Here is a 22,049-nt window from a genome sequence, read left to right as displayed (position 1 = left end):
ACTGTACTTATGTGTTCTGAGAAGCTAATCATGTAGATTCTACTGCGCCTGCTTGGTATTTTAGAGGTTAAATTCTTTATCTTGCCTATTCATATTGTGTTTATGTTTTATTGACCAATAGTAATAAATGAATTATAATAAATGTGAATTATTGTAATCAAAGCATGTGTCTCTATAAAAGCTGCTGCCTGTCAATCAATAAACAGATAACTTTGGATCACATCCAGTCTGACAATTTGTTTTCGGGCCCATATATACTTCTAACCAATTTGGACCCCAGAAGCATATCACACAGCTAATATATTTATTTGCACTAACAGGGGCAGCAATGGGGGACCCTCATACTACTGGGGCAGCAATGAAGGACCCTATCACTATTGGGCTGGCAATATGGGACCCTATTACTACTGGGTCCGCAATGGCGGTTACTATTACTACTGGGGCCGATGTAAGGGACAGTATTTGTTAGGGTTGTGCTGTGCTGGTATCTGTTTCCCTCAGTGTGTCTATCAGCACAGCTTGACAGGTGGTTGGTGTAGCTGTCTAGGTTGTTTGCTCTGCTCAGTCAATCCCCATATACATGTGCATATATGTCTGTTCAGTTGCCATGATGTGTGTCTTGCTGCCTTTGCAGTGCTCTGCTACATCCACAGTACACATACAGTACAGGAGCGTGTACATTACACACATATAGCTCTGCTACATCCACAATACACATACAGTACAGGAGCGTGTACATTACACACATACAGCTCTGCTACATCCACAATACACATACAGTACAGGAGCGTGTACATTACACACATACAGCTCTGCTACATCCACAATACACATACAGTACAGGAGCGTGTACATTACACACATATAGCTCTGCTACATCCACAATACACATACAGTACAGGAGCGTGTACATTACACACATATAGCTCTGCTACATCCACAATACACATACAGTACAGGAGCGTGTACATTACACACATACAGCTCTGCTACATCCACAATACACATACAGTACAGGAGCGTGTACATTACACACATACAGCTCTGCTACATCCACAATACACATACAGTACAGGAGCGTGTACATTACACACATACAGCTCTGCTACATCCACAACACACATACAGTACAGGAGCGTGTACATTACACACATACAGCTCTGCTACATCCACAATACACATACAGTACAGGAGCGTGTACATTACACACATACAGCTCTGCTACATCCACAATACACATACAGTACAGGACCGTGCACATTACACACATACAGCTCTGCTACATCCACAATACACATACAGTACAGGAGCGTGTACATTACACACATACAGCTCTGCTACATCCACAATACACATACAGTACAGGAGCGTGTACATTACACATACAGCTCTACTACATCCACAATACACATACAGTACAGGAGCGTGCACATTACACACATACAGCTCTGCTACATCCACAATACACATACAGTACAGGAGCGTGTACATTACACACATACAGCTCTGCTACATCCACAATACACATACAGTACAGGAGCGTGTACATTACACATACAGCTCTGCTACATCCACAATACACATACAGTTCAGGAGGGTGTACATTACACACATACAGCCCTGCTACACCCACAATACGCATACAGTACAGGAGCGCGTACGTTACACACATACAGCTCTGCTACATCCACAATACACGTACAGTACAGGAGCGTGTACATTACACACATACAGCTCTGCTACATCCACAATACACATACAGTACAGGAGCGTGTACATTACACACATACAGCTCTGCTACATCCACAATACACATACAGTACAGGAGCGTGTACATTACACACATACAGCTCTGCTACATCCACAATACGCATACAGTACAAGAGCGTGTGCATTACACACATACAGCTCTGCTACATCCACAATACGCATACAGTACAGGAGCGTGTGCATTACACACATACAGCTCTGTTACATCCACAATATACACAGTACAGGAGCGTGTACATTACACACATACAGCTCTGCTACATCCACAATACACATACAGTACAGGAGCGTGTACATTACACACATACAGCTCTGCTACATCCACAATACACATACAGTACAGGGGCGTGTACATTACACACATACAGCTCTACTACATCCACAGTACACATACAGTACAGGAGCGTGTACATTACACACATACAGCTCTGCTACATCCACAGTACACATACAGTACAGGAGCGTGTACATTACACACATACAGCTCTGCTACATCCACAGTACACATACAGTACAGGAGCGTGTACATTACACACATACAGCTCTGCTACATCCACAATACACATACAGTACAGGAGCGTGTACATTACACACATACAGCTCTACTACATCCACAGTACACATACAGTACAGGAGCGTGTACATTACACACATACAGCTCTGCTACATCCACAGTACACATACAGTACAGGAGCGTGTACATTACACACATACAGCTCTGCTACATCCACAATACACATACAGTACAGGGGCGTGTACATTACACACATACAGCTCTGCTACATCCACAATACACATACAGTACAGGAGCGTGTACATTACACACATACAGCTCTGCTACATCCACAATACACATACAGTACAGGAGCGTGTACATTACACACATACAGCTCTGCTACATCCACAATACACATACAGTACAGGAGCGTGTACATTACACACATACAGCTCTGCTACATCCACAATACACATACAGTACAGGAGCGTGTACATTACACACATACAGCTCTGCTACATCCACAATACGCATACAGTACAGGAGCGTGTGCATTACACACATACAGCTCTGTTACATCCACAATACACACAGTACAGGAGCGTGTACATTACACACATACAGCTCTGCTACATCCACAATACACATACAGTACAGGGGCGTGTACATTACACACATACAGCTCTACTACATCCACAGTACACATACAGTACAGGAGCGTGTACATTACACACATACAGCTCTGCTACATCCACAATACACATACAGTACAGGAGCGTGTACATTACACTCATACAGCTCTGCTACATCCACAATACACATACAGCACAGGAGCGTGTACATTACACACATACAGCTCTGCTACATCCACAATACACATACAGTACAGGGGCGTGTACATTACACACATACAGCTCTGCTACATCCACAATACACATACAGTACAGGAGCGTGTACATTACACACATACAGCTCTGCTACATCCACAGTACACATACAGTACAGGAGCGTGTACATTACACACATACAGCTCTGCTACATCCACAATACACATACAGTACAGGGGCGTGTACATTACACACATACAGCTCTGCTACATCCACAATACACATACAGTACAGGAGCGTGTACATTACACACATACAGCTCTGCTACATCCACAATACACATACAGTACAGGAGCGTGTACATTACACACATACAGCTCTGCTACATCCACAATACACATACAGTACAGGAGCGTGTACATTACACACATACAGCTCTGCTACATCCACAATACACATACAGTACAGGAGAGTGTACATTACACACATACAGCTCTGCTACATCCACAATACACACAGTACAGGAGCGTGTACATTACACACATACAGCTCTGCTACATCCACAATACACATACAGTACAGGAGCATGTACATTACACACATACAGCTCTGCTACATCCACAATACGCATACAGTACAGGAGCGTGTACATTACACACATACAGCTCTGCTACATCCACAATACGCATACAGTACAGGAGCGTGTACATTACACACATACAGCTCTGCTACATCCACAATACACATACAGTACAGGAGCGTGCACATTACACACATACAGCTCTGCTACAGCCACAATACACATACAGTACAGGAGCGTGTACATTACACACATACAGCTCTGCTACATCCACAATACACATACAGTACAGGAGCGTGTACATTACACACATACAGCTCTGCTACATCCACAATACACATACAGTACAGGAGCGTGTACATTACACACATACAGCTCTGCTACATCCACAACACACATACAGCACAGGAGCGTGTACATTACACACATACAGCTCTGCTACATCCACAATACACATACAGTACAGGAGCGTGTACATTACACACATACAGCTCTGCTACATCCACAATACACATACAGTACAGGAGCGTGTACATTACACACATACAGCTCTGCCACATCCACAACACACATACAGCACAGGAGCTTGTAAATTACACACATACAGCTCTGCTACATCCACAGTACACATACAGTACAGGAGCGTGTACATTACACACATACAGCTCTGCTACATCCACAATACACATACAGTACAGGAGCGTGTACATTACACACATACAGCTCTGCTACATCCACAATACACATACAGTACAGGGGCGTGTACATTACACACATACAGCTCTGCTACATCCACAATACACATACAGTACAGGAGCATGTACATTACACACATACAGCTCTGCTACATCCACAATACACATACAGTACAGGAGCGTGTACATTACACACATACAGCTCTGCTACATCCACAATACACATACAGTACAGGAGCGTGTACATTACACACATACAGCTCTGCTACATCCACAATACACATACAGTACAGGAGCGTGCACATTACACACATACAGCTCTGCTACAGCCACAATACACATACAGTACAGGAGCGTGTACATTACACATACAGCTCTGCTACATCCACAATACACATGCAGTACAGGAGCGTGTACATTACACACATACAGCTCTGCTACATCCACAATATACATACAGTACAGGAGCATGTACATTACACACATACAGCTCTGCTACATCCATAATACACATACAGTACAGGAGCATGTACATTACACACATAGAGCTCTGCTACATCCATAATACACATACAGTACAGGAGCGTGTACATTACACACATACAGCTCTGCTACATCCACAATACACATACAGTACAGGAGCGTGTACATTACACACATACAGCTCTGCTACATCCACAATACACATACAGTACAGGAGCGTGTACATTACACACATACAGCTCTGCTACATCCACAACACACATACAGCACAGGAGCGTGTACATTACACACATACAGCTCTGCTACATCCACAATACACATACAGTACAGGAGCGTGTACATTACACACATACAGCTCTGCTACATCCACAATACACATACAGTACAGGAGCGTGTACATTACACACATACAGCTCTGCTACATCCACAATACACATACAGTACAGGAGCGTGTACATTACACACATACAGCTCTGCTACATCCACAATACACATACAGTACAGGGGCGTGTACATTACACACATACAGCTCTGCTACATCCACAATACACATACAGTACAGGAGCGTGTACATTACACACATACAGCTCTGCTACATCCACAATACACATACAGTACAGGAGCGTGTACATTACACACATACAGCTCTGCTACATCCACAATACACATACAGTACAGGAGCGTGTACATTACACACATACAGCTCTGCTACATCCACAATACACATACAGTACAGGAGCGTGTACATTACACACATACAGCTCTGCTACATCCACAATACACATACAGTACAGGAGCGTGTACATTACACACATACAGCTCTGCTACATCCACAATACACATACAGTACAGGAGCGTGTACATTACACACATACAGCTCTGCTACATCCACAATACACATACAGTACAGGAACGTGTACATTACACACATACAGCTCTGCTACATCCACAATACACATACAGTACAGGGGCGTGTACATTACACACATACAGCTCTGCTACATCCACTATACACAGTACAGGAGCGTGTACATTACACACATACAGCTCTGCTACATCCACAATACACATACAGTACAGGAGCGCGTACATTACACACATACAGCTCTGCTACATCCACAATACACATACAGTACAGGAACGTGTACATTACACACATACAGCTCTGCTACATCCACAATACACATACAGTACAGGGGCGTGTACATTACACATACAGCTCTGCTACATCCACAATACACATACAGTATAGGAGCGTGTACATTACACACATACAGCTCTGCTACATCCACAACACACATACAGCACAGGAGCTTGTAAATTACACACATACAGCTCTGCTACATCCACAGTACACATACAGTACAGGAGCGTGTACATTACACACATACAGCTCTGCTACATCCAGCAGCAGTCCCTCAGACACTGAGCGCCCATCTGGTCATGTGATCACTGACTCCTCCCACCCAGGTGATCACATGACTGTGACAACATCACAGGTCCTGGAAGCTCACGGGTGTTCGCTCTGCAGCTGAAGGTCTGTGGGAGGCCTGAATTATTCGAGCAGAGGAGCAGCGGCGATTAGAAGACGAGGTAGAGGTTAGTATATTGGTTTCAGGGGCCGCTGTGGGCGAGACTAATACTACTGGGGCCACTGTGGATAGGGGGCGGCACTATTACTGCTGGGGCCACTGTGGATGAGGGGAGGGGGCACTATTACTGCTGGGGCCACTGTGGATGAGGGGAGGGGGCACTATTACTGCTGGGGCCACTGTGGATAGGGGAGGGGGCACTATTACTGCTGGGGCCACTGTGGATAGGGGGGGCGGGCACTATTACTGCTGGGGCCACTGTGGATAGGGGGGGCGGGCACTATTACTGCTGGGGCCACTGTGGATAGGGGGGGCGGGCACTATTACTGCTGGGGCCACTGTGGATAGGGGAGGGGGCACTATTACTGCTGGGGCCACTGTGGATAGGGGAGGGGGCACTATTACTGCTGGGGCCACTGTGGATAGGGGAGGGGGCACTATTACTGCTGGGGCCACTGTGGATAGGGGAGGGGGCACTATTACTGCTGGGGCCACTGTGGATAGGGGAGGGGGCACTATTACTGCTGGGGCCACTGTGGATAGGGGAGGGGGCACTATTACTGCTGGGGCCACTGTGGATAGGGGAGGGGGCACTATTACTGCTGGGGCCACTGTGGATAGGGGAGGGGGCACTATTACTGCTGGGGCCACTGTGGATTGGGGGGCACTATTACTGCTGGGGCCACTGTGGATTGGGGGGCACTATTACTGCTGGGGCCACTGTGGATAGGGGGGGGCGGGCACTATTACTGCTGGGGCCACTGTGGATGGGGGGAGGGGCACTATTACTGCTGGGGCCACTGTGGATAGGGGAGGGGGCACTATTACTGCTGGGGCCACTGTGGATAGGGGAGGGGCACTATTACTGCTGGGGCCACTGTGGATAGGGGAGGGGCACTATTACTGCTGGGGCCACTGTGGATAGGGGAGGGGGCACTATTACTGCTGGGGCCACTGTGGATAGGGGAGGGGGCACTATTACTGCTGGGGCCACTGTTGATAGGGGAGGGGGCACTATTACTGCTGGGGCCACTGTGGATAGGGGAGGGGGCACTATTACTGCTGGGGCCACTGTGGATAGGGGAGGGGGCACTATTACTGCTGGGGCCACTGTGGATAGGGGAGGGGGCACTATTACTGCTGGGACCACTGTGGATAGGGGAGGGGGCACTATTACTGCTGGGGCCACTGTGGATAGGGGAGGGGGCCCTATTACTGCTGGGGCCACTGTGGATAGGGGAGGGGGCACTATTACTGCTGGGGCCACTGTGGATAGGGGAGGGGGCACTATTACTGCTGGGGCCACTGTGGATAGGGGAGGGGGCACTATTACTGCTGGGGCCACTGTGGATAGGGGAGGGGGCACTATTACTGCTGGGGCCACTGTGGATAGGGGAGGGGGCACTATTACTGCTGGGGCCACTGTGGATAGGGGAGGGGGCACTATTACTGCTGGGGCCACTGTGGATAGGGGGGGGGGCACTATTACTGCTGGGGCCACTGTGGATAGGGGGGGGGCACTATTACAGCTGGGGCCACTGTGGATGGGGGGAGGGCAGTATTACGGCTGGGGCCACAGTGGATGGGGGGGACACTATTACGGCTGGGGCCACTGTGGATGGGGGGAGGGCAGTATTACTGCTGGGGCCACAGTGGATGGGGGGGACACTATTAGGGCTGGGGCCACTGTGGATTGGGTGAGGGCAGTATTACTGCTGGGGCCACAGTGGATGGGGGGGGACACTATTACTGCTGGGGCCAACGTGGATGGGGGGGACACTATTACTGCTGGGGCCAACGTGGATGGGGGGGACACTATTACTGCTGGGGCCAACGTGGATGGGGGGGGACACTATTACTGCTGGGGCCAACGTGGATGGGGGGGGGACACTATTACTGCTGGGGCCAACGTGGATGGGGGGGGGCACTATTACTGCTGGGGCCAACGTGGATGGGGGGGGGCACTATTACTGCTGGGGCCAACGTGGATGGGGGGGGGGGGCACTATTACTGCTGGGGCCAACGTGGATGGGGGGGGGGGCACTATTACTGCTGGGGCCAACGTGGATGGGGGGGGGGCACTATTACTGCTGGGGCCAACGTGGATGGGGGGGGGGCACTATTACTGCTGGGGCCAACGTGGATGGGGGGGGGGCACTATTACTGCTGGGGCCAACGTGGATGGGGGGGGGGCACTATTACTGCTGGGGCCAACGTGGATGGGGGGGGGGACACTATTACTGCTGGGGCCAACGTGGATGGGGGGGGGGGACACTATTACTGCTGGGGCCAACGTGGATGGGGGGGGGGGACACTATTACTGCTGGGGCCAACGTGGATGGGGGGGGGCACTATTACTGCTGGGGCCAACGTGGATGGGGGGGGGCACTATTACTGCTGGGGCCAACGTGGATGGGGGGGGGCGGACACTATTACTGCTGGGGCCAACGTGGATGGGGGGGGGCGGACACTATTACTGCTGGGGCCAACGTGGATGGGGGGGGGGACACTATTACTGCTGGGGCCAACGTGGATGGGGGGGGACACTATTACTGCTGGGGCCAACGTGGATGGGGGGGGGGACACTATTACTGCTGGGGCCAACGTGGATGGGGGGGGGGACACTATTACTGCTGGGGCCACTGTCACTTCCGGGGGGGAAACTGTCACTGCTGGGGCCATTTTGGGGGGTGGGGGAAACTGTCACTGCTGGGGCCACTGTGGAGGAGAGGGGCACTGTCACGGTTAGGGCCACTGGGGGAGGCACTGGCACTGTTGGGTGGGAACTGTCACTTCTGGGGCCGCTGTGTGTGTGTGTGTGTGTGTGTGTGTGGGGGGGGGGGGCTGTCTCTGCTGGGACCACTGTGGGAGGGTGTGGAGGAGGGGGGCTGTCACTGCTGGGACCACTGTGGGAGGGTGTGGAGGGGGGGGCTGTCACTGCTGGGACCTCTGTGGGGGAGAGGGGCGGTGGGAACTGTCACTGCTGGGACCTCTGTGGGGGAGAGGGGCGGTGGTGGGAACTGTCACTGCTGGGACCTCTGTGGGGGAGAGGGGCGGTGGTGGGAACTGTCACTGCTGGGACCACTGTGGGGGAGAGGGGCGGTGGTGGGAACTGTCACTGCTGGGACCACTGTGGGGGAGAGGGGCGGTGGTGGGAACTGTCACTGCTGGGACCACTGTGGGGGAGAGGGGCGGTGGTGGGAACTGTCACTGCTGGGACCACTGTGGGGGAGAGGGGCGGTGGTGGGAACTGTCACTGCTGGGACCACTGTGGGGGAGAGGGGCGGTGGTGGGAACTGTCACTGCTGGGACCACTGTGGGGGAGAGGGGCGGTGGTGGGAACTGTCACTGCTGGGACCACTGTGGGGGAGAGGGGCGGTGGTGGGAACTGTCACTGCTGGGACCACTGTGGGGGAGAGGGGCGGTGGTGGGAACTGTCACTGCTGGGACCACTGTGGGGGAGAGGGGCGGTGGTGGGAACTGTCACTGCTGGGACCACTGTGGGGGAGAGGGGCGGTGGTGGGAACTGTCACTGCTGGGACCACTGTGGGGGAGAGGGGCGGTGGTTGGAACTGTCACTGCTGGGACCACTGTGGGGGAGAGGGGCGGTGGTGGGAACTGTCACTGCTGGGACCACTGTGGGGGAGAGGGGCGGTGGTGGGAACTGTCACTGCTGGGACCACTGTGGGGGAGAGGGGCGGTGGTGGGAACTGTCACTGCTGGGACCACTGTGGGGGAGAGGGGCGGTGGTGGGAACTGTCACTGCTGGGACCACTGTGGGGGAGAGGGGCGGTGGTGGGAACTGTCACTGCTGGGACCACTGTGGGGGAGAGGGGCGGTGGTGGGAACTGTCACTGCTGGGACCACTGTGGGGGAGAGGGGCGGTGGTGGGAACTGTCACTGCTGGGACCACTGTGGGGGAGAGGGGCGGTGGTGGGAACTGTCACTGCTGGGACCACTGTGGGGGAGAGGGGCGGTGGTGGGAACTGTCACTGCTGGGACCACTGTGGGGGAGAGGGGCGGTGGTGGGAACTGTCACTGCTGGGACCACTGTGGGGGAGAGGGGCGGTGGTGGGAACTGTCACTGCTGGGACCACTGTGGGGGAGAGGGGCCGTGGTGGGAACTGTCACTGCTGGGACCACTGTGGGGGAGAGGGGCCGTGGTGGGAACTGTCACTGCTGGGACCACTGTGGGGGAGAGGGGCCGTGGTGGGGACTGTCACTGCTGGGACCACTGTGGGGGAGAGGGGCCGTGGTGGGGACTGTCACTGCTGGGACCACTGTGGGGGAGAGGGGCCGTGGTGGGGACTGTCACTGCTGGGACCACTGTGTGTGTGTGTGTGTGTGTGGGGGGGGGGGGGGACTGTCACTGCTGGGAGGAAACTGTCACTGCTGGGACCACTGGGGGGGAAACTGTCACTGTTGGGGCCACTGTGTGGGGGGAAGGGGAGATATCACTGCTGGGACCACTGTGGGGGGGGGGGACACTGTCACTGCTGGGAGGAAACTGTCACTGCTAGGACCACTGTGTGTGTGTGGGGGGGGGGGCTGTCACTGTTGGGGCCACTGTGGGGGGAGGGGACACTGTCACTGCTGGGAGGAAACTGTCACTGCTGGGACCACTGTGGGGGGGGGGGCGGGGACTGTCACTGCTGGGACCACTGTGGGGCGGCGGGGGACTGTCACTGCTGGGACCACTGTGTGGGGGGGGGACTGTCACTGCTGGGAGGAAACTGTCACTGCTGGGACCACTGTGTGTGTGTGGGGGGGGTCACTGCTGGGACCACTGTGTGTGTGTGGGGGGGGACTGTCACTGCTGGGAGGAAACTGTCACTGCTGGGACCACTGGGGGGGAAACTGTCACTGTTGGGGCCACTGTGTGGGGGGAAGGGGAGATATCACTGCTGGGACCACTGTGGGGGGGGGGGGACACTGTCACTGCTGGGAGGAAACTGTCACTGCTAGGACCACTGTGTGTGTGTGTGTGTGGGGGGGGGGGGGGGCTGTCACTGTTGGGGCCACTGTGGGGGGAGGGGACACTGTCACTGCTGGGAGGAAACTGTTACTGCTGGGACCACTGTGGGGGGGGGGGGGCGGGGACTGTCACTGCTGGGACCACTGTGGGGCGGCGGGGGACTGTCACTGCTGGGACCACTGTGTGGGGGGGGGGACTGTCACTGCTGGGAGGAAACTATCACTGCTGGGACCACTGTGTGTGTGGGGGGGGTCACTGCTGGGACCACTGTGTGTGTGTGGGGGGGGACTGTCACTGCTGGGAGGAAACTGTCACTGCTGGGACCACTGGGGGGGGGGAACTGTCACTGTTGGGGCCACTGTGGGGGGGGGGCGGGAGATGTCACTGCTGGGACCACTGTGGGGGGGGGGGGGAACTGTCAGTGTTGGGGCCACTGTGGGGGGAGGGGACACTGTCACTGCTGGGAGGAAACTGTCACTGCTAGGACCACTGTGTGGGGCGGGGGGGGGAACTGTCACTGTTGGGGCCACTGTGGGGGGAGGGGACACTGTCACTGCTGGGAGGAAACTGTCACTGTTGGGACCACTGTGGGGGGGGGGGGGGGTGGTGGCGGCGAACTGTCACTGCTGGGACCACTTGTCATGCTGTCACCATCATGTGATCAGGGGCAGTTATGGCAGTAACATTATCACGGGTCTTTCGTCCCGAGTGCGCGCTGTGCTCCTTGTGATCCCTGTCGGATGGGATGAAGAATGCGCGTAGCAGAGCCGTGCGCGTGTGACCTGAGTGTAGTAGAGCTGTGTGGAGCACTGCGCCACCAGAAACACTGGCACTATAATTTCCTAAGAATTACTAGTCCTTTTTATAACGACAAATCATACATAGTGATAAGCCCCGCCCCCTGATGTGTTGGCACTTTCTGATTAATAAGTGGATTTTGAACCCTTCACAGATATAGATAAAAATTAGTAATGTTTATTAAATACTTTTTAAAAGAACATGGGTTTACACTGACACACAAACAAAAATCAAAAACGAAACGAAAAAAACCAAAGAAGGAACCCTGGTTTGGAGGTACGTGGGGGATTCAGCACTTTTGGTAGTGCATAGAGGTGAGTATGTTCATCCCTTGTTGTATATATAGGGATAGCCTAGAGGAGTTAATACAGACACAAATTGCTGAAGGATAAGTAGTATCGAACACGTTGGTTATGAATACGCAATTCGTGCTCGAATCTATTCAGGCAAAGTGTATGTATCCTCTTGGGCAATTGGGGACAAATCACCAATGTCGACATATAGTCGTATACTGAAAACCCCAGTATGCCACAATAATCGTAAATTTATTGTTTCGGGGTCTGGTTATTGTATAAATAGATATTATTATTAACCAGGACCCACAGACGCAAGCGGATTGTGCCTTCGTAATAGTAAATCTACCAGGATAATGCCAAAATTTGGCCCTGGCGTGCGGCTGGTAGAGATCTACAAGTTCACCGCTTGCCAACATGCCATCTTAAAGGTAGACTTATACTAAAAGATAAACTTATGCTCAGAGATAGGCTCGACGCGTTTCTCTATCCGATTTTTTGGATAGTTCCTCAGGAGCAGAAGGTACATATACCATTAGTACTTATTTAGTCCTTTTACTGTGGACCAGTCAACACCAGGGTAGGTGAAAGAAAAAGATGTCTCATTAATAAAATGGTTTTTTGGTGGATTTACAATTTAACCACCAGTTTCTTATTAGGAAGATGCCGTAAGATACACTTCTGGATCGGGTCTCTTACTCTCAATAAGCGCACTCAGTGTATTCACACTAACTGTCACACCGCCCGGTATTTGGATATAACCGTCGGCGTTGTTATAGAATCAGTCATTTAGTGCGAGAAACTGAGGCCGAGTGACCCTAAATGTATATCAGTTGCCTGACAGGAAGGTGTCTCTGTCTGAGCAAACACTGGTATACACCTGGTTTTTAAAGGGTTGTTTTTTAACTACTGCTCAATCTTGCCATTAAAGCTGTAAGAGGCTGCATAAGCAGAACCTCCACAGGTTAATGATTAGCCCCCTATCTGTCAGTGATATGGCTGTATATCAGTCTCTGAACAGCCGGAGTAAATACTCCATATATCACACGGTGCTAGCTCTATGAGGTTCAAAGAAAGGAAGGAAATTTTCCCAGTTAGTTGTTTCAAGAATTAGAACTCAAGTGGAGCAAAATACAAGAAGAGCCTAGACAAAGAGAACAACACTACCCCTAAAGAGTGGTCCCATCCACAGTCAGATGGGGCTCCGGGTGTGTGGTCAAAATAGAGAGAGCAAGAGGTAGTGCCTGCGGCTCTGATGGTGAGCGGCCGGCTATGAAGTATTGAAGCTAGTGACAGGGGTTTTAAAGTAGTAGCTCCTCCTCCAAAGGGGAGGGGAGAGAACTGAGTGGCCTATCAGAGACCTCAGGAGGCGGTCCTTTCCGCGCTGATATACTAAATTATGTTTCTTTTACCAATAACCTTCTTTTATTTGCAGCCCTGTATTGGAGGCAAGTTAATAGCGAACAGAGCTGCAGATCGCCGCAGCCGATCGCTACTAGTGCCTCCCGATCGGTGTACTCACCGCTAGTATTCCTTATTTCCGCGTTCCAGGTTGGAACGCTGAGCGTAGTGCGCGATTGCGTCATCACGCTGATGAAGCACTTTCACTCCGCCCACCGGTGAGGCGCAGTGACGTCAATGGCGTGCCGCGTCACTGTGGGCATGATTAAACGGGGCATTGTGTGCTTGCTGCGTTCCAAGCTGGAACGCGTCGGACGCTGCTAAAGGCGCCCTCCGGTGAAGCGTGGCAACGTCTATGGCGTGCCGCGTCACCGTGGGCGTGGTCAGACGGGACTTTGTGTGGAACGCATCGGACGCTGCGTAACTCCGTCATCACGTCTGAGGTCCTGCATGTGGATAGCGCTGTAGCACGATTACTACAGTGCTCTAAGCTGGAACGCATCGCATGCTTCGTGGCAGTGTCCTGGCAGCACGGCCCTAGCCATTGGATGGTGCTGTATGGTGATGAAATGCCTCATAATAAAGGGCGGAGTATTAGCATCGGTGGAGCAGCGCTGGGCTACGTCACTGCCCGTGCTATATTGAATGTGAGGGAATGCTTAATGTATATAATAAAATAAAGGTATTTTGAATGGAGTCTTGATATTGGGAAACATGTAATATTTTTAGTCTCTGTATATAGACCCTATTTTAGTCATCCTGTAAGAGCTCAATAGATGGCTCAGTGTAAATCCAATAAAATTACATGGATAATATGTCAGAAGTCACGGATAAAGGTGCCTGATAAATAGATATACACGGACAATACCGTAGGACTATGCCTTGGTGTATCAATATAGGTCCATTAGGGGTAATGATAAATAGGAGAATTAGGTACTCAGCACTTATAGAAAACAGTTGAAATTCAGAACTGCATTTAAACCATCTGGTCTAACTGTATTTAATCTAAAAATCCAGCCCGCTTCCTTTTGCAGGAGTTTTTTGTCGATATTGCCGCGTCTTGCATTGATTCGTAACTGCTCGATACCTTGGAATTTAAGATCTTTTACTTCGCCATTGTGAACGTCACGGAAGTGATCTGCAAGTGGGGTCGATTCGCCACGGCAGATGTTGCCCACGTGCCCCAGGATACGGCGCCGGAATTCTTGGATTGTTTTTCCAACGTAGTTCCTGGGGCACGGGCAGGAAGCCATGTAGATTATGTTACGTGTTTTGCAGTTTATAAAACCCCGATTTTGGTAAGTCTTCTTTTTAAACAAAATCATCCCAGTTTTGATAGCCTCTCTGGGTATTGTAGTTCGCCCATTCCAGTAATTACTCTAGTTGCCCACCTTTGTGCCCTCTCTAGCTCTGACATGCCCTTCTTGCGTACCGGTGCCCAAAACTGTCCAGAATATCCCATGTGTGGTCTGACCAGTGACTAGTAAAGAGGAAGAACAATGTTCTGGTCATGTGTCCCTAGACCTCTTTTGGTCCTATAGGCCTTGGCAGCAGCTGCCTGACACTAGTTGCTCAGGTTAAAGGGGTTTTCTCATTAGAAAAAAAAAATCAGTACTTACCTATTCCTCCCCAGGCAGTCTTCTTACCTCATCCTCTCCTCACCGATCTTCTCCTGGCTCCTCCAGTCCCCCCGGGTCACGTCACCTCCAGCCGTCCAGATCCTTTACTTCCTGTTTTGGAGCGTCCATTAGCTGCAGTGAATGCTATGAGTGACGTAGGTTTCACTGCCTAGCAGGGAATGCTGAATCCTCTGCAGCCTGCTTTAGTGTACATTCGCGATATCTCGTCGCTAGTGTTTCATACAGTATAGTATATGATACACTAGCGGCAAGACGTTACACATCCAGGCTGCTGAGGATTCAGCATTCCCTGCTAGGCAGTGAACTCTATGTCACTAGTGACTGGGTACACTGAGCTGCAGGAAGCAGAATGCCGGCCATGTGTGCTACGTCACAGGAAGAAGAGGATCCGGCCGGAGGTGACATGACTCGGGAGACTGGAGGAGCCAGGAGAAGATCATTGAGGTGAAGATCTGGCAAGAAGACTGACTGGGGGGGAATAGGTGAGTAAAGAATTTATCTATTTTAATGACCGAATCCTTTGAAGTTTACAGGCCACAAACTTCATGTGTTTTATTTTTATTACAAGTTTTTCAGTCGCTCTTTTATACAGGCGTGGTTTTTGTAGACATTTTTTTTCAAATGGAGAAATTGTTGGCAAAACGCTTCAAAAATGTTTAGAGCAAGATGCCGTCCAGAACGCCTTATGGTCAAGGGGTCTGTCCAGTACCTTATCCTCTGTATAAAAATAGTAAGTATGTCCCAGCAGCTGAAGCACCAGATCCCTCTGACCACCAGGATGTAGACTCCTCTGTATAAGAATAGTAAGTCCTAGTGGCTGGACCACCAGATCCCTCTGACCACCAGGATGTAGCCTCCTCTGTATAAGAATAGTAAGTCCTAGCGGCTGAAGGACCAGATCCCTCTGACCACCAGGATGTAGACTCCTCTGTATAAGAATAGTAAGTCCTAGCGGCTGAAGGACCAGATCCCTCTGACCACCAGGATGTAGACTCCTCTGTATAAGAATAGTAAGTCCTAGCGGCTGAAGGACCAGATCCCTCTGACCACCAGGATGTAGACTCCTCTGTATAAGAATAGTAAGTCCTAGCGGCTGAAGGACCAGATCCCTCTGACCAGCAGGATGTAGACTCCTCTGTATAAGAATAGTAAGTCCTAGCGGCTGAAGGACCAGATCCCTCTGACCAGCAGGATGTAGACTCCTCTGTATAAGAATAGTAAGTCCTAGCGGCTGAAGGACCAGATCCCTCTGACCAGCAGGATGTAGACTCCTCTGTATAAGAATAGTAAGTCCTAGCGGCTGAAGGAGCAGATCCCTCTGACCAGCAGGATGCAGAATCCTCTTTATAAGAATAGTAAGTCCTAGCGGCTGAAGGACCAGATCCCTCTGATCACCAGGATGTAGACTCCTCTGTATAAGAATAGTAAGTCCTAGTAGATGAAGGACCAGATCCCTCTGACCACCAGGATGTAGAAGATGCAATCCTTTGCAGGGCAGGCGTGAGGCTGGAGGGCGCCCCCTGCAGGTTTATTTTGGTGGCCATTTGTATGACCTTCAGGATGTTTTCCATCTGTCATCAGGAATGTATTAGCCGTTCCTCGCTAGTGATATTTGTTATCTCTGAGACGGCAGCGTGTAGCGGGTTTCAATAGAAGCGGTCGGCCTGCTTTCTGCTACAGATTGGGCCCAGACGGGATAGGGCGGTGTAAACTTTACTGAGGTTTGTGCGGATTATTGGATGCCGCGATCTGGACGCTGGTAAACGTTTAGGTCGTGGAGTCAGTAAGTAATTAGTACAGAGAAGTAATTAGATGGGACTGGGCTCATCTCTGCTTTTTTGGAGGATGAAAGACCCCAAGTATGAGAGAAAGTATGTTGTGACCGATGAGGGGATAGGTGTGTGTGTGTGTGTGTGTGGGGGGGGGATAACAAAGTAAAGTCCCTGTTCCCCTCCCGTGGGGTGATGTACAGAGACACAGGCAGATCTGATCTGTCTCTGCTGCCTGCAGCTGTCGGCTCCTGGCAGCCCTTCTCACTACACTGAATTAAGGCTGCTTTTAGATGGATCGATTCTTGTTTGACCGAGTGATTGACGATATCTCTGGCGCGTTCGCTCTCGTGGAGCCTATTAATACAGGCAGAAATATCATTGGTTCGCTCAAAGGAGCATCGTTCAGTATCGTTCATTCCATGACATTTGCCATATAAGTGAAGCTGAACAATAAGTGAATGAGCCAACAAGGATTTTTTTTAACTGCATGAAATGAACATCAAGCGAATGATTCTCATTCGTCAGCTCACATTTAGACTGAATGATTATCGTTGACTTTCGCTCATTTGAGCAATATTGTTTAGTCTAAAAGGACCCTTAAGCTGAAAGCTGGCTAAAGAGGGCGGCACCATTTCCACTTTCTCTACCGCAGGCTATGTGGCAGATGGCTTTATAAGACTGTCAAGCCTGATTTTGTAAGACTTTTGGATGTAAAACAAGGCCATGATGGATGCTCTATGTGCAACGCAGCCTGAGATAAAGCCTATAGAAACCCAGGAATGACCAGACTGAGAGCTGCAGCTTCACTTCATCCACCTCCCCACCCTCCTGTATCTCAGGCTGTATTGTGGCCACAACCAACATTCCACATTATTGGCTTTAAAACCAGCATGAAATCGGTCCTCCAGCCACAATACAGCCTGAGATACAGCCATTAGTAGCAAGGATGTTCCACCTACGTTATTACCTACTAGAGTGCCTCCCTGAGAGATTTATGGTCAGCAAGAAAAGGGTTAAAGTAGCATGTTATTTATACCACACAGTGAGAATAACTTCGCACGGGCGAGCGTGATATGGTGCTGTGAATATCGCTCTCGCCAACATGTCAATTCCCTGTGGATATGGGGCGTTTTTATGTCAAACCAGCCTCACATCACTTCAGGGATGTAGCTAACCTCCGGCAGCGAAGGATCACGGAGTTTCTCCAATTGTGTTCAGTGGGGGACATCGTATCATGTGCACCCAGCACCTGGTGAGATGCTGCCGCCGACCCCACTAATAATAACGGGTGCTGCGATGTGAGTCCACAGAAGGATATAATATGCCGCAATATGACTCCAAGAAATCATCGCTCGTGTGTATGACCGTATTCAGAAAAGTGGGGCTCATATTTGTGCGTCTCGCAGTTCACAAATCTCGCTGGATTTTCTCGCTCGAGTGAAGAAAGCCGGAACGCTGGGAGAGAGAAAAACTAATACTAGAATGGCCGATCTGTAGGCGCCTCGTCTAACCAAAAATGGGGTAACAAATTATCTGGACGTCCTAAATCCCATAAAACATCCCTAATACAAACTGCAGCTCAGCCGGCAACAATCTCACACAGATCCACCAAAGGGGATGTGAGAAGATCTGGGGCTCAGAATTTTGGGACGGGAAGCAGTTTTAAAGAAAAAGGGTATTTATGAACAGTAGTAAAAGAAAACGGCAACTATGGAAACTTGCTATCATCATATTCATACCGGCGCACTGAATGAGAAGAACGCGTCCATTTACTGCACAGTGATGGCATAAAAAACAAAGTAAAAAATTTTTATGGACAATGCTAGAGAATTTCTTATTAATTCCTAATAAAGTATTTCTAAGGTTCTCCCACATTAAATGCTGCTATTAAAAATCCTACTTGTCCCTCACAATACCGGCGCTCATCCAGCTTTATTAGCAGATATAATAGCAATTGTCGTTGGGCGGTGGGGAGGAGAAATGGCTGCAGGAAGGGGTTAACGGGAGGCTGTCCGGAGGATTCTGCTGCCCGATGTCACACATACATCCCAACACGCATGTACATTGCAGACATCTATATTGTGCGCTAAAACACTGCAGCGCTTCAGAGAAAACCCCGTAAAAAGCAGCTGAACTTGGAGATGTTGGTTTTTGTGGTTTTTACATCGGTTCATATTGTTTCCATTCAGGTCCCTACAGGACTGATTCATCAAAGATGGAGAAGGACAGAAACAAGATGGCGGAGAGTGTATTCAACCTCACCCTAGAGATACTCCTCCAGCTGACTGGGGAGGTGAGAGATTCTGATGATGTCACATTATATCATTCTTATCTATGGTAATAACAGATGTCACTGGAGGGGGGAGAGATTCTGATGATGTCACATTACATCATTCTTATCTATGGTAACAGATGATGTCACTGGAGAGGGGAGAGATTCTGATTATGTCATATGTCATTCTTATCTATGGTAATGACTGATGATGTCACTGGGGAGGTGATGGACTCTGGAAATGTCTGTAGTGATATTTATTAATGTCTCCCCATACACAGGATTACACAGTAGTGAAGAAGACCTCTAGTGATGACTATCGGGCCCCTGTGTGTGATGGATGGGGAAGACCCCTGAGCCCAATCATGGGGCCCCCATCTCACCCCCTGATACATGAGGACATCAATGTACACAAGATTCTAGAACTCACCAACAAGATGATTGAGCTGCTGACTGGAGAGGTGACGCTGCAGGGAATGCTGGGACATTATACAGTAACAGCACTGGAGGCTTCTGGGTGATGACTGTATATTGTGTTGTCAGGTTCCTATAAGGTGTCAGGATGTCGCTGTCTATTTCTCCATGGAGGAGTGGGAGTATTTAGAAGGACACAAGGATCTGTACAAGGAGGCCATGATGGAGACCCGCCAGCCGCTCACATCACCAGGTAATGGATGTATTTAGCAGGATTGTAGCTGGGAGGGAGGAAGGTGCTGGGCAGGCAGGACACTGTGCTAGTTGTATTAGTAGAGCCATTCACTACACGGTTGTTGATTAAAGTCAGTGTATAATCAGAAGGCCTACATATCAGCAATACACATTTACTAATTGCTGATATGTAAGCATCCCGGTCATACAGTGATGCTAGTCAGCGACTACATGGCGGACGGCTGCTGTATCGCGCATCAGTAAGAGAATGTGGCTACAGAAGATCTCTGCTCCACCAGCTCTACTGCTGCAGTAGGCGGCGGCGGTGCAGGCTGGAGAGATGCCTTGGCCCATGCTGCCCCCGTCCCCCCAACTATCCCCACCAGCTCCTCCGCTTTGCATTTAGTCCCTGCAGGACCGGAGGAGGAGGGATCTGGCATCACCGGTAAGAGCTGCTAGGTTGTATCTACAGAGTGGATATCCAGCTTGGTGGGACTTGTAAAATATCGTTGTCTGCCTTTATTGTTCTCTTAGTTTCATATTAGTAATTTGTTGAACCCCTCTAAATTGGTGAAGGGCTCACCAGTATGGCTATGGCTACATGGAGGCTCTGGCCACAATACTCTTCTCATTGGGATGTAATGGCGGTCAGTACGGTTGTATCGCAGTTTGCTCTGACCCTACAATTACATGAAGTCTAGCAAGCTAGGACTTCTTTTAGTTAAAACAAAAAAGGTTTGGCACCTGAGGAAAAGGTATTATATCTACCAGATTACTTTGTTTCTCTTACTGAGAACAATTATATTTTTGAATTCTTGTGATTGTTGGGGCGGGGGGCAAACTACAAGCCACAATGCATTCCCCTTCACAGAAGTAGTGGATGAAAGTGGTGTCGTGGATATCTTCAGTAAAGTCTTTGGTACAGTATCACATAAAGATCGATCACTGAACTCTTATTGGCTGCAGTCCCTGTGAGGTTCTATAAACCAGGCGGGACTGCAGCTGTAAACTGAGACCTAGCTACACTTCTGATATTTACCATATTTTGTAAGATGTGCCTGACTATCGGACGCACCCGGCCTTACACAGCAGAAAATAATGACATTAGTATAAAATATTTTTTTCCTAACTTCTCCAGAGTAGTGTCAGGGTTTTGGTGTTGCAGGGTAGACAGGGGGTTAATATTTTATTATAATACTACAATAATAAAGGTGATGGGAGGGGAACAACAGAATGCCTGTCGGAATGAGCCCCATGTAGTCCTCCAGGACTGATGAAGTGCCCACATGGACCTTCTCTTTGGATGCCGGTCCTATGTTTGTAGCCAGAAGTTCTAATAAATGCTTGTTTTTATCCTCCGTGATGCTGGAGGACCACAAACTGGTATATATCCTCCTGCACACTTGTACCCTCACTCCTGCCATCTCTGTGCACTGGGAGTTCACTGTGACACTGGACACCTGCATTCCTGACCTATTGTAGCAGTAATGTCCTCTGTCTACTTACTCTGCATTCACTTGTACATCATCTCTCAGTGGTAGCCCCCTCCCCAGTAATGCTTCAGCTCCAATAACTGCACATTATTAAACAGCATGGCTTCCTCCCATGACTTGTATGCTCTGTCTATAAGGTCAGCCTCGTCTCAGTGTCGCAGATTGCCTGTGTGCCGGGGATGGAGACGGGATTCAGCAGACTGAGTGAGGAAAGGGGAATAAGAAGGATGGAGAGGGGAGTGCAGGCAGTACTTGCGGGGGGCTAGGATCAGTCACTCAAGGGTTACTCAGAATGACAGCTCTCCGCTGGGGTC

The 22,049-nt window shown here is 50.1% G+C and overlaps 1 protein-coding gene across 7 annotated transcripts in view; it reads left to right on the top strand.

Annotated features, from left to right (window-relative positions):
• LOC136627325 (oocyte zinc finger protein XlCOF7.1-like) overlaps window positions 1-22,049 on the top strand; it is a 722,169-nt gene that overhangs the window by 664,412 nt on the left and 35,708 nt on the right. Inside the window, exons 1-2 of one of the 7 annotated variants that reach the window (XM_066602336.1) lie at window positions 19,981-20,055; window positions 20,138-20,261. The exons of the other annotated variants lie outside the window; for them this stretch is intronic. Of the exons in view, the coding sequence (XP_066458433.1) occupies window positions 20,032-20,055; window positions 20,138-20,261 (148 nt within the window). The 5' untranslated portion in view covers window positions 19,981-20,031. Of the gene's footprint in view, window positions 1-19,980; window positions 20,056-20,137; window positions 20,262-22,049 lie in introns of those variants that run through there. 7 annotated transcript variants of the gene reach the window in all.

Source organism: Eleutherodactylus coqui, chromosome 5 (genome assembly GCF_035609145.1).
Source record: "Eleutherodactylus coqui strain aEleCoq1 chromosome 5, aEleCoq1.hap1, whole genome shotgun sequence".
Classification (NCBI taxonomy): domain Eukaryota; kingdom Metazoa; phylum Chordata; class Amphibia; order Anura; family Eleutherodactylidae; genus Eleutherodactylus; species Eleutherodactylus coqui.
The sequence above is the reverse complement of the archived record's forward strand: the minus strand, read 5'-3'. Positions and strand labels throughout refer to the sequence as shown.